Genomic DNA, 14,343 nt, shown 5'->3' with positions numbered 1-14,343 from the left:
AAGAGAAGGCAAGTTCAGTTCAGTTCAGTTCAGTTCAAGATGCAGAATTTTGTTTTCCCTCTTGAGTAAGGTAGATAGATATGCATGTCACCTTCAGACAAGTTATGTCTCACCCGATGCGAAGAATCAAATATTTTCGGTTGCTAGAACCTTGGTGATTACAACAAGGGACGAATAATCACAAATGTACACACTTCCAGCCAGCCACACATCCGCAAGAACAATATCGATGTCTCATACTTCTTAACTTAATATCTATCATACAAAAGGTAGACCAAAGTTTTATGACCCGGCATTTTCTCCAGGGTTAGTTGCCCGAGCATTCAGCAGGGGTTGCAGCGCTTTCACGACAATGCTCATGTTTGGTCGAAAGTCCGCTTCATACTGAACGCATAACGCCGCAACAGCTGCAAACTGTTTGAAACATACAGAAGAACAAATGTTTAAAAACTGGGCTTACAAGGAAACATAATCTCAAGTACAAGTGCTGCAAACAATAGATCTACGACAAATTTAATGTTGAATCCAGACATGCTTCATGAACGATGTGAATTTCAGACATATAATCCTAGGGTTAGCTGTTTAATTAATCTTTAGCCATCAGCTTCCTTTTGCACGTTGTCAAGATAGTTTCTGGAGACTGCTAGTTCAATAACCTATGGTGATAAAACAGAAAAGAGGTTGTCTCTGAATATCGGATACCTTTGCGACAGCTTTAGGAGGATAGTCCCCTCCAAGTCTTGAGTCAACACATTGCCTAACCTTGTCTTCACTAAGCCTTGGGGTGGCCTGCCAATGTTGAATAAACCATTAATTCAGCCCACCAAATAGAATGCAAGCCAGAATATTCCAATAACCGCGAATAGCATATGCGATTGAAACTTACCCAAGTCACAAGACTCTGCTGTCCCCTTGGTAATGTATGGTCAACAGGTTTCCTTCCGGTCAATAGCTCAAGAAGAACAACTCCAAAACTGTACACATCACTCTTGGAGCTAAGCTGTCCAGTCATTGCATACCTGGCCACAGAATTTAGACCAACATTAGTAGTTGATATAATTCTGAAGGTTTATAGAGAATTGAAGAAAACCAGAACATACTCAGGTGCATGATATCCAAAGGTTCCAAGAACCCTAGTAGAGTGAAGCCGAGCTGCCATGTCAGGAGCTTGGTTTGACAAATCAAAGTCAGCTATTTTAGCAACATCATCATCGAAAAGGAGAACATTGCTGGACTTGATGTCCCTGTGTATGATATGAGGCTGTGCTTTCTCATGAAGATACTCCAGGCCTTTTGCTGCCCCAACAGCTATCTTCACACGTTGTGCCCATGATAAGACTGGACCAGGTTGAGCTCCTTTAACACCCTTCCTTCCTGTAAACATACAATTTCCACATTTAATGGTATTCAAAGTTTAAAATAACACCATAATTCTATCAAGAGTTCAAGATATGAATAAAGGAAACAAAAGCACAGATGTGCAAAGACCATACCATGAAGCATATCATGAAGAGAACCCATAGTCGCAAACTCATAAGCAAGGACACGGAGATTTCCATCAACACAATAACCAAGCAGCTCAACAACATGTTCATGCTTAAGCCTCGACACCATAGATACCTGTGGATGCATTTTGAAATGAGTTGCAAGAAAAAGAAAACTTGTTGCAGAATTCCTAACAGAGATAAACACAGACCTGTGCCAAAAATTCTTGGTCTGGCTGCTTACTAGAGTCTAGCTTTTTGACCGCTGCACTTCTACCATTTCTTAGAACACCAAAATACACTCTGCCAAAGGAACCTTCACCAATCAAAGCTTCATCACCAAAATTCTTAGTCACTTCCCTAATTTCATCAACAGGAATGATGGGGACTGCAATTGGTTGCACTTTCACAGGTTGAGGACCTCTTGGAGTTGGATCAGCTGTGCGATATGCATCGCTCCCTGCAGACAAATTGCAGTTCAGTAAAACTTGAGCACCATCTGTAAACCACAGTATGTAATGGGACAATGCAGATGATTATAACAAAAGGCCCAGTGCCATTACTTGCTGGATGGTTCCCTGGGTATGGATTCCTGTTGTCTGGTACTCCTTGAGTATCTTCATCACCACAGCATGCAAAGCACGACATATTCTACTAGAAACAAACCCTGGAACAGAATCATGCAGATTTTTATTAGAAACCAGCAACATGCATTTAGTTTACAGAAAAGTAGCATCAGACAGACGGTCAAAGAGAGAGAAATTGAATGAGCACAAATTGAAAAACACAAGCAGAAGTGCAAACACAAATACACCACCATAAGACATTCAAACAGACACATGATTGAACTAGTTAATACTATGTAGATGGACAAATAACCTGATGAAAGTGTGGAGATAATAGGAAAGTGAATGAAATAAATTAACTTCGAAAACTCAGGGTTCACACTTACCTTGCAGAGAGTGGAATGCATAGAACATGACATATGTGGAATAAATAAAGGAGGTGCTAAAAGATCTATCAGTAATTTCTCCACAAGCCATTTTGTTCCCATCATTTCCTTATTCTTTTTATGTAACTTTTTGTGCATTTTCTCAACCCAACCAGGACAATCAAATGAATTATGTCCACAAATGCCCGATGAACTACTTGAAGGTACCACGTATCAATGCATGGTGAATGGTATAATGGTAGTGCTGAGCTACTAAAACCACATATGAGTTATCTCATTTGTCTCTTCTTCCCAGTATTATCGGAAACGGACAAGCGAGTTGGCTCATGTGTGTGATTTCGGAAAGAGAAACGGCATGCAAGATACTACTCAGAAGACGACAAGGTTGCTGAATCCGAGTACGTTTTAGATTTGGGGTGCTCAATTCGGCAAAAAACAATTGGCCACATTTTTCAGGTAACACTGCTTCTTTCACCAGACAAACTTAACCACTACAATTCTTGATCAGCACGGCAAGTTCACTGGAACCAAATATACTGATATGCTGGAAACAAACTAAGCAAAGGATGCCCAGGTAGGATTGAAATCTGCCTAAGGCCAGAACTAATAACCACCTTTTCCTATTAGAGCTGATGAGAAGACAGCTCATTCTGCAGTGGCATCGTTAATAATTACCAATTTCCTACAGGGTTACATACCACATTAGCCCTAGACACCAATAATACACATCAGATGGAAATTTTATTAAATTATTCATTCAGCCACCCTTCCAGTGGTTAGAACATTGCATTATTAATTGGATGCCATATTTGTAAATCAAACATGTATCCTATGAACACAAGGGCAGAATGTGAGGCAACTGATTAAATGTGACAAGTTCATAACCACTTCAAAGTCTGCACTAGACTAAACAGAATAGCATGGAAGAACAGCATGCAAAAATTATTTGCATGGGCACACTGCTTCACTCATGCCGGTAGCTCACGCGGTCATGTCCTCGCACCACTCCAATTCAGGATGCATGCCAAAGAAGCTCGACCAATCATCAATCGCATCTTTATCCCTAGCACTGTCCTAAATCCACACAACTCCTACAGCACTGAAACATCAATCTTGCCTATACCTACAAGTACTACGCCAATGATTGAACACAGTAAAACTTCAATTGCAATCATGACGCTACAAAATTGGACATTATTCCTAATTGATATGCTACCGCAACCTCGAATACACGCAGTTAGCTAATCGCAACAAGCTGTTAATCAACTAACATGTTCTCCTCCAACTAACGGAAAGAGTAACACACCGTGGTCTTTGGCAAAGCTCAAGAAGCCGCAGAATTCAGCGAGAAAAAAAAAATCAGACGAACAACCGAATCAAACGAATCAGGCGCAGCAATCACAGCTAAAAACGAGAGGAGCTAGTTCTTCTTCCCCCTCACCTCACAGTAAACGCTACTATCAAAGTTGACCAACCAAGAAAGGGAACCCAACCCAAGCTCCCTCCAGATTCAGAGCCGGCAACCCACCAAAGAACCAGCCACCAAACCCACCCAAATCCCCAACCCTGAACCGCCCCCCGAGGGCGGAGCAACCACCAGCGAAAGAAGAAGAGATCACACCGAGTCCAATCCATCCATCCACCCACGAGAGATTCCGGGCACAGATCGGAGCAAAAAGCAGCGAACTTTCGGGGAGGGAGGGCGAGAGGGCGCCGAATCCGGCGTCAAGATCGCACCTTTTCGCGTGCCCCGGCGCCGGGGAAGAAGACGAAGCCGGCGGCGGCGGCGAAGGAAATCGCGGCGAGGATGGGATGTAAGAGGAGGAGGAGGAGCAGCGGCAGCAGCAGCAGCACAGCGTGTGTGAGCTGGTGTGGTGACCCGCGGTGAACTTAAATACAGCAGCTTTGCTAGTTGCTACTGCTACAGAAGAGAGCCAGCCAACTGGTCGTCGTTGCGGCAGCTTCCTCTCTCCTCTACTCTCTCTTTCTCTATCTCCGTGTGTTCGTCGTCAGAACGCGCGTGTTAGAAGAAGAGGGGGGGAAAAGGCGTGTGCTTTTCTCTCCTGGTTTTAGCTTTTCCTTTTTTAATTAAGTTAATTGATTGATTGACAGAGGAGCAAATGCCATGTGCCAATGTATGTGTGTTTGTTTATCAGGAGGATGTAGAGGGTTGTTTCTATAATTTTTTTTATTTATAAAAGTATTATATTTATTACATTCGTATTATAACCATATTATAAGTAGCGGAACTCAAAACTATGTATATAGTTTGTAAATGCGAGAAGTCAAGGTGTTGCTAGGAGTAAGGGTGTGTTTTTTTAAAGTTATAGGTAGATTTTCGGCGACACGTGAAATACAAGAAACCGCATATGATTAATTAGTATTAATTATTGCAAATTTAAAAATTAGATTTTTTTGATTTTTTTAAAAAAGAACTTTTACATAAAAAAATTTATGTGCTAACGGAGATGGTTTGAAGTTGATGAAAATAACGCAGGATAAGCTAGTGGGCTGGGTTCCTACCCGGGTTGCTCAACAGCTTCAAAATTAAATTCTGGACTGAATTATGTTGCTTCTTTCTCAATACTAATATTTTTGGTATTTTACATTTTGTCTGATGTAGTTTATGGGCGTCATCATTTAAAATATTTATAAATATCATTGCAGCTCGTTGCGTGAGTCTGAAAAGTTGGTTCCACTCTAACGTGGCTTATGTTAAGGTAAAAATTAATCTAACAATATGAAGGTTTAGAAGGTTCAAAATTTCTAGGGTATAATTTGACATCAGGGAGGTATAAAATTAAATTATATCAGTTCTTATGGCATGATTTACACACGTGGCATGGATAGATTCAATGCATTTGATTGATTCATCCGACTTTTGACTTAGCTTCTATCAAAACAACAATATTGAATTGGTCAAATTATAGGAGATTGGGCCATCAAGGATCCACGTTGACTGACAAGGCTTAGACCGATACCTCAAGAGAACATATTGGTAATTAAAGATCATTTATGCATTTCTAGAGCCTTTCTTGTATGGATAGGTCAATGTCAAACATTTAGATGATAATGGTATTAGGGTGTGCACCACCATATGATAGAATGTGAAGGAAAAAAGTTTCACAAAAACGGGTCATACAGATTCAAAGTTGAAATGGACTCATGATGTCCAAAATGCTCATTTTAATTAAATTGCGGTAACCGATATATATAATTAAATGGTTATGGAGATTACTGTTACACATTGATCATATCCTCTAAATGCCATTTTAACATTTTCATGATATGATATTTGTTATATGCTTAGAAATTACGGAGATTTACTGTAATAGAACCTACAAAAGAGTTGAAGGTAAGATGATATGGGTAACATTTAGACGACGCCTTTTATTTTAATACCAATTTAATATGTACACATGTAACTCTAACATATATATACCTGTAGCGTATTACAAATACTATACAACATATGGTTGTAATAATAACCTAAAATATTTCTGGTGTTTCGATATAACGATGCAATAAAATAGAGTGAGAGGGGAGACAGGGGAATTAATAGAAGAAAGAATATATGGTCTTGATGGCTGTGTACCAAAATTCCTGTGAAATCGTAGGACAGAGAGGGAGATGTAATGGGTTGGTGTGTGAGGGTGAGGTGGCAGGCTGAGCCGTTGGTGAGGGAGGAGGTAACCACACCGGCGCTGGCACCCGGTTTTAATTTGACTGACCAAACGCGCCGTCGGGTCGGGTCGGCTTTGCATTGCATTGGTTGGTTCACATCACATGCCACTGCCCTGCTGTCCCTGCCCCTCCAATTCTTCTCCTCCTTTTTCTTTTCTTTTGTTTGGAACACAATCAAAACGAAAAGTTCCTCCAATTCTTTAATTTTAGTCCATAGATGTGATAACACAAAAATACATTATATTCAGCCTCTTTAAGATTATGGTTTTTATTTAAGGGAAGATATTCTGCGTATATAAGTTTTGGGTGTACTTATGAATGTTATTAAAGTTTTAGAAAAAAATTATACATATACTTTCAATAGTATTATAGCCTCATCTTCAGTAGTTATAGTTGGCTTCTGAACTTTAGTTATACTTTGGCGGAGTATATCATTGTCTTTCTTTCTTCAGACTGAATTTGGTAGGTTTGACATTTTTTTAACAAACAAAAACTAGTTCTTCCACTCTTGCCAGCCTCTACATTTTCTGTAGGAGAAAAAAAGTACAGATTGTGTTAGTTTAGTTAGTTGCATGCTTGGATGGTAGAACAAACAAACACCTAATAGGATGAAACTATTCTGAAATGATCATCATAGGGATGAAAGGAATAGACAGCCATGAGTTGGAGGAGACGCGCGGCACATCCAATCCAATCATGATTTGCATGTGGGTTAGCTCTCCTGGCTCTGAATTTTTTAATCTCATTTAATTTTCACTCTGCAAACAAGCTTGAAGAGAATGTCTTATGATCAGCTTAGATTCTGTTTAAGCTGACGGAGATTATTGTGATTGAATCTTTTGTATGCACTATTATTCAGAAAATCCAAACTCCTCTTGGTTGTCAGTCTCTTGTAGATTGTTGGAATTTTGGGTTGTGTGGACGTTTCCTGGGAACAAAATCAGGTGTTTGATACTCCAAATGAATGCGACCGACAAATTGAGAATGCACTACTCCGTATTATCTTTTTGTGTAGCTCTGAATCAATTGACAGAGTGAGAATATCTTCTACACTCTTTACTGACATATTGTTGATCAGACATGGTCTACAATATGTGAAAAGTTTCTTACTACATCAGATCATTTCTTGAGGATATATATGATGAAAAGTAGAAAACCACTAACTGTTTCAGTTGTTCCTGCAAATCTATGAACTTGTTCTTGATAATCTTCTCCTCTTATGTCCTTGCACCTTTTGTGTATGCAAGCGTGCCAGTTAAGCTCTACTTAATTTTTTTCACCCAATGCTTGCTTGCACACGCATAAAGTTAATTCTTCTTTTGCCTTTTTGTGTTAGTACACTAATGCTAGTAAGATCATTGCTGTCAATTTCATGGTATGCTTGTGAGACCAGTAACTTTAAATCTCTCATGTCATGTCCTCACATGGGCATTTCGGAACCAGGATATCACTGGATTAATTCACACAAAAGGAGAGCCCGCTATGTCAAATAATTTGTGAATACAACATGACATGTTCTTCACTATCTAAAAGTAATGGCTTTAAAAATAAACTTCTATGAAAAACCCCCCAAAATCAACTCTAAATTTAAGGTTGAAAATTCAAATTGGTTGATAAGCATAAGCGAAAAGATGAGGTTGTAATTTGTTTGAGATCCATTTTTTTAACACTATTAAATGGCAAGTTCAGCTTATTGTGCTGGATTGCAACCTGAAATCCGACTGCATGTTCGGCCCAAAGACAGTCTTGTGCTTTCTATGGCCTATGGACATGAATTAGGCTGTGCCCAACATGAGGAGCAGCAGCAGACGACTGATAAAATCTTTCGCAAATCATCATGGTTGGCAACTGTCATGAGGCCTAAGGCAGACTTAACTGTCATAGATATTCTAAGATATTTGAGCAAAGATTAGGAAAGACAAGATTAAGTGACAGGCCAAAGCAGGCCTAAGAAGGTTCAGATAGCTCAGCATGGTTGGTAAACCAAAAGCATCTTCTTTAAACTCCAAGCTAGTAGCATGACAAGTTGGATTGCCAGCGACTTGGACAACCGATTTTATGGGATGCATTCTGAGCTGTCAGTGAAATCGACAGCTTACCTTGGATGCACTCTGAGCTGCTAGTGACATCTAAACCCTCCTTATTTAGTTTGATCACCAACCACCATCAGACTTCTAACATTCAACATGTGTACAGCATCAATCAACAAGTCTCAGTTGGAATAGCAAAAGCAAGAGTCCTAAAGGGCGTGGTATCATCATGGACCAACAAACATGTTGCATGCTCAACTTCAAAAGGCACAAAGGTCACTTCCAGCTTCAGCAAACACATGAACTGAGCACTCACAGATCACCAGGGAACCATATAGGGATAGAATAACCAAAACATAGGAGGTTTCATTTCTTCTTCTCAAAGTAGTGTAGCATCTTTCCTTCTTTCACCATTACATAAGCTTAAGCAATAACAGATAACAAATCCTCCTCCTCCTCTAGGTAAAATATTCAAACACAATACCCTTATAAGTACTTATTATTAGGAAAGTAGCGTGCATGGGCATAAATGGCAGCGGGGGGCAGGTTAAGAATCACAATGCTGAGCAGCGAGGAAACAAAACACCATAATGGGACAGAGCAAAAGCCTCCGAAAGGGAGCTTTTAGGCAGAAGGCTTCTCCCACTTGAGGGGCTTCACCACCTCCCAGGTGAAGTCTGGGTCGTCCCTTCCGAAGTGACCGTAAGCCGCCGTCTTGAGGTAGCGTCCGTTGCCGCCTTTCTTGAGGTCAAGGTTGATGATGATCATGCCAGGCCTGAAGTCGAAGTTCTCCTTCACAATCTTGAGGATCTCCTTGTCAGGGATCCTGCCAGTGCCGTATGTGTCGACGAATACGGACAGTGGCTCTGGGACACCGATGGCGTATGATACTTGGACAATGCAGCGGCGAGCAAGGCCACTAGCAACAATGCTCTTGGCAGCTTGCCTTGCGACGTATGCTCCACTGCGGTCAACCTTGGTTGGGTCCTTGCCAGAGAAGGCACCACCACCGTGAGCTCCCCAGCCACCATAAGTGTCAATGATGATCTTCCGGCCAGTGAGACCAGCATCACCATGAGGTCCGCCAATGACGAAGCGACCAGATGGGTTAAGATGGAAGATTGTCTTCTCATCAAGGTACTGCTCGGGAATGACAGGCTTGATGACATGCTCCTTCAGGTCAGCAGCAATCTCATCGTTGGTGACTGTCTCATCATGCTGGGTAGAGATGAGGACGGTGTGGACACGGACAGGGACCCTGGCACCGCTCTCATTGCGGTACTCAACAGTCACTTGGGTCTTCCCGTCAGGCCTGAGCCATGCGCAGGTCCCATTCTTGCGAACCTCCGTAAGACGAGCGCCAAGCTTGGTAGCAAGGACATGGCTGAGGGGCATCAACTCAGGGGTCTCATCAGTTGCATATCCAAACATGTGTCCCTGGTCACCAGCACCAATCTCCTCAGGGCGCTTGGTGAAGTGGCCGTGCACACCCTGTGCAATGTCAGGGGACTGCTGCTCGATGTTCACAAGCACCTTGCAGTGGTCAGCATCGAGACCGACATCAGCTGACACAAAACCGATGTTACGGCATGTCTCCCTGACAATCTTCTCATAGTCAACGTTAGCCTTGGTGGTGATCTCACCAAAGACCATGACCATGTTTGTCTTGGTGCAGGTCTCACAAGCGACCTTGCTGTCAGGGTCCTCGGCGAGGCAGGCATCAAGCACAGCATCTGAGACTTGGTCGCAGAGCTTGTCAGGGTGGCCCTCGTTCACAGACTCCGAGGTAAAGAGGAAGGTATCAAGTGCGGCCATCTTCTCCTATCTGCATAAAATGGTATTTCACATACTTTAGACAAAGAAATATCATGAATAAAATGGACATGGTGAGCCTATGAGAAAAAAAGGGGTATAAGTGATAGCTAATGTGAGGGAAGCTGATAGCGACAATTGATTTCTGGAAATGCTTACATAACACACTGAGAGGACAATACTGATCCCTAGAACAAATGGTTTATGCAACAAAATTTGTCCTGAGTAAACAGGTTAAAAAAACAGTAGCAAGGAACAAAACATTCCTTTTAATCCTCTATATAGCTTATGTACGCCAAGATGCTGTTTTGTTGGCACCTGACAAGACCACAATTTTGGGCTAAAATAGTTGTCCCTACAAAGAGTTGACTAAGTTCCTAAGTTCCTTGGGCAAGTGTTAGGTATTTGTAATATTCTCTACAAGCGCAACAAGCAGGTATAGAGCACAAGGAATCTAACAATTTTCTGCCGGAATCAGCATAAACGCATAATCAATCGTGGTGCCACTATGTATTGTAACTATCACATAAATATACCACTTTTAGGGGTAAACATATCATGGAGACCTGGAAAAAAAGAGCGAAATCGCTGGCTAGCTTTTAGGGGTTCTACTATACTCTTTACATGTAATCTTTCCACAAAGACAAACATCATAAATCATTGAACATGCGCATCAACTAATCAAGAGCATAAAACAACAGCAGAAACATATCAATTCGTCTTGGCATATTTAACTTTGAAGTGGCACCAATCAATTTTTTTTTCCATTTTCCGTTCATTTATAAGAATTCCAACTCCCAAGACCAAGGGGATGACTCGAATCTACCGCAGAACAGTCAAATGAGCTGACAGCCAAAGACATAATACTAGCACTAAAACCACTGCTCTAGCATGTTGTTTATCAGCAAGCCGTTTGATAAGCATCAAGGTATTAAACATCTAAAAGGAAGTCATCCTACTGCTTCTCTCTCCATCTCCATCCATAATAATAAGCAAGCATGACAAAAATAAAACTTACAACACCTAAATCCAACCAAAGAAACCCCATCTAAATCTACCATACCACAAGATCGAAAGAAAAGCAATAAACCCTCCTTATAACCCTCCCAAACCAGCACAAACAAATCAATATCTAGGCACGATGATACGTCCGCAAGACAACCAACCACGAGCTCAGATCCAACCTGAGAGCTTGATCCTACCAAGAACGCTAAAACCCTCCTCTCCCTTTTCAAGCCGCAAGAATGAAGGGAGAAGCCGGACAGCAGCAGCAGCAGCAGCAGCAACACACACGCGACAACGCTACCAGCAACGAGGACAGGGGAATCGGCGGCTCACCTGCGGCGGCGGTGGCGGCGGCGGAGGAGGAGGAGCCGGGCCGATCCGATCGGGGGGAGGAGGAGGAGGTGGAGGAGGTAAATTAATTAGATCCGACCGGGCACGGCGAGATGGGCCTTGGTCTCGCGCGGCCCATTTATAGGCCCCCCCTCACCACGGGAGGCGGGTGGGCGCGGCCGCACGATGGGATTCGGTCGGGATCGGACGGTGGGCGCCGCGCGACGTGGGGAGGGAGGAGTTGGGTGGCGGACAGCGACCCGCACCCACCAACACACGCGCACACACTGACACTGACGAGGTGGGCCCCACCTCCGGGCGGCCGCTCGCCCGCCACCAACCGCCGGTGGGCCCCCCCTGCACTGGCCGTGGTGCTGTCTGCGGCCGCCTCGTCCACGCGTGATTCGGTCAGGGACTTTCTTTTCATTTCGCCTAATTTAATTCGATTTTTATTTTTCATTTAGACACTGTTGAAATATATTTTTTTTCACAGACTATTGAGACGGATTGTTTAATTGATTAATAAAAAAATATATTTTAGAAAATAAACTTCAGAAATAACTTCATATAGTAGAAGAAAATATTTTAGGAAGTAAATATTTTTATAAGCGTGAAACTAATCCATGACCCAAAATTTGGGGAAAAAAAGGGGGGGGTGCTGTTTTGGTTAAGCGAGAGTGCATCTCCACCGGTTCATAATAAAAAAGACAAGAAAAGAGTGCTTCTCTACCGGTTCAAAAAATAAAAAAACATGAGAAAGTGCAGCTCTACCGGAAGGTTTGAGAGCTGGTGATAATGCAGTACGATTTGAGTCAGAGCTAGAGAGTCAACTTCTCATAAACAGGGGGAGCATGACAAGGTCCAAGTTGCTCCTTCGCCTTTCTTACTACTAGTGCCTCTTGCCTTGTCGCCTTTCATAAATTATCACGGCTACATATTTTCTTCATCTAAAAATATAAGTCATATTTTGTATCTTTAAAACAAAACTTTGACGGAGGATGTTGCATATAACAATAATGTGAAAAGTAATGGGAATTGTACTAGCAACACTACTTGAAGTCAATATGCCCCTTATTCCTTAGCATATAGGCCGAGTTTAGTTCCAAACTTTTTCATCAAATTAAATATTTTCTACACATACAAACTTCCAACTTTTCCATCACATCGTTCCAATTTCAACCAAACTTCTATTTTTGGTGTGAACTAAACACACCCATAAGCGTTCTTGGATAACCAAGTCTAGAAGAACTACTACACCCCATCACGACACTGGTACTTCTCATGGCGTGTAGTCAACCATCAATGCCGAACAGCGCGACAAGGTCGAGGTTTGTCGGGTTTGCAGAAATGTATCTTATGTGACCAACACGAGAAAACAATTGACCACATTCTAATCCGGTGTCCAAAGACGCTCCAGCTATGGTGGATGATGGTCTTGCGTGGTATTGGCCGGCCTCACCGCTTTCAGGCAAACAAGCAATCCTTCCTCCTCTCATGGTGTCATAGCCGGGAAAAAAGCGCAACGGCTAGAAGACGAGGATTGGACACTGTCGATATTCTAAAGCCTAGACAATTTGAAAGGAGCAAAATAACCGAGTGTTCAGCGGTGGTTGCAAAACCATACTGAAAGTGGCGGAGCTAGAGGGAAGCAAGAGTGCCAATCTAGGCCCACTTGGTCGCCAAATGAACTGCAAGACGTCGACCTATGTGTATATAGTTGATTTTTCTTTTTCTCCTTTTATATGGTTGCTGCGCCCGTGTGAAACATCTAATTTCTGATTTTAATACGAAGATACGGACTTTGCGTATTAAAAAAAAATTGGGCATGACAAGCAGCGAAAAGTTCCTATAATTCACGGCAGATGGTAATCTCGCATTTTCAGGATGAGTTGCATAAGCATTTAAAACACCTAAGATGATCATAATTTAGCTTGGGAATAAGGACAGAGGACTCTGTCCACTTGAAAATGTTGATATAGGTCTACATCTCCATTTAAACTGGAGACAGGTGTAGGCACCACTAAATATCGCATCTGTGAAGGTTGTGTCGTACATAGTATAAATTGGTGCTGAGATCTTGCACATGCATCCGATCCTACATTCCAGATGCCCCCTTAGTTGGTGACAAGCACTGCAATTGCCAGCCTACGTACCACAAATCGAATTGTCTCTCTAATATTTTTCAAAGTTATTTTGATGACAATTCATTCATATCGTGTTACTACATGAACTAAAATTATGTGTTATCTTGACAAATTCCCAACTCTTAATTTATTTGTGTTTGCTTGATTTACTCTTATCTGTTTAGCTAATCTAGGGTCTGAGAGAAGAAAATATAATCTGACTTTTCTACTCCATTCATGCATGATTTGTTAGTCATCCATTCCTGTCAACTCATTTGTCATGGATCAATCTACACCATCACGTGTTTCACGAGGCAGCATGAATTCCACTAATCCCCTTTCTGCCGATCGAGCTTGGCATGCTGCAGCTAGCTGACGAACAGCGTGAAAATTCCATTGATTGCTCCATCAGGTTACTGATTATTTTTTATATATGCTTATCTTCTGTTTTGACATTGTCTATAGTTTGGTTGCTACAATTTCTGTAATAATTGGCCTTAACTTCTGCTGAAGCAAAGACTGGGTTTACTCGTTATCTAAAAAAATAAAAATAATCAGGCTATCGATCAGCGGCAAAATGCTTCTCACAATCCGTTGCTAGTTACTACTGAAATTCAGAGAAAGAACAGCAGAACAGCAGTGGCGATGCATTCAGACGCCAGCAGGAGGTCCAGCAACTGGAACTGATGATGCTGGTGAAAGATCCCGGAATCCACCTGATTATAATCTGGAGTTTTGGAATCATAATTATACAGATGACATGACGCCACGTGTGCATCCACCAGATTATGTGGAGTGAGTCATTGTGCATCTCAACTACCAACTCTCATCAATCTTGGCTGCAAATTGACCATAAACGAATGCATGATTGGAGAAGAAAAAATGTTGCAGGCGTCAGCCCAAGATGACGGACCGGCAATATT

General features: G+C 41.9%; 2 protein-coding genes across 2 annotated transcripts; both read right to left on the bottom strand.

The window, feature by feature from the left end:
• Window positions 1-28: 28 nt before the first annotated feature.
• LOC4337734 (pto-interacting protein 1) lies at window positions 29-4,299 on the bottom strand. Its single transcript, XM_015783295.2, has 8 exons — window positions 4,174-4,299; window positions 2,048-2,151; window positions 1,697-1,944; window positions 1,494-1,620; window positions 1,101-1,374; window positions 887-1,019; window positions 703-789; window positions 29-414 (listed from the first exon to the last, which is right to left on the bottom strand). The coding sequence occupies exons 2-8, from the start codon at window positions 2,130-2,132 to the stop codon at window positions 283-285; spliced, it is 1,086 nt and encodes a 361-aa protein (XP_015638781.1). The 5' UTR covers window positions 2,133-2,151; window positions 4,174-4,299; the 3' UTR covers window positions 29-282.
• A 4,082-nt stretch (window positions 4,300-8,381) lies between these two features.
• LOC4337733 (S-adenosylmethionine synthase 1-like) lies at window positions 8,382-11,410 on the bottom strand. The gene is made up of 2 exons (NM_001402481.1): window positions 11,301-11,410; window positions 8,382-9,975 (listed from the first exon to the last, which is right to left on the bottom strand). The coding sequence occupies exon 2, from the start codon at window positions 9,963-9,965 to the stop codon at window positions 8,775-8,777; it is 1,191 nt and encodes a 396-aa protein (NP_001389410.1). The 5' UTR covers window positions 9,966-9,975; window positions 11,301-11,410; the 3' UTR covers window positions 8,382-8,774.
• Between the last annotated feature and the right edge of the window lie 2,933 nt (window positions 11,411-14,343).

Source organism: Oryza sativa, chromosome 5, assembly GCF_034140825.1.
Source record: "Oryza sativa Japonica Group chromosome 5, ASM3414082v1".
In the NCBI taxonomy this organism is placed as follows: Eukaryota; Viridiplantae; Streptophyta; class Magnoliopsida; order Poales; family Poaceae; genus Oryza; species Oryza sativa.
This window is presented reverse-complemented; position numbering and strand designations above follow the sequence as displayed.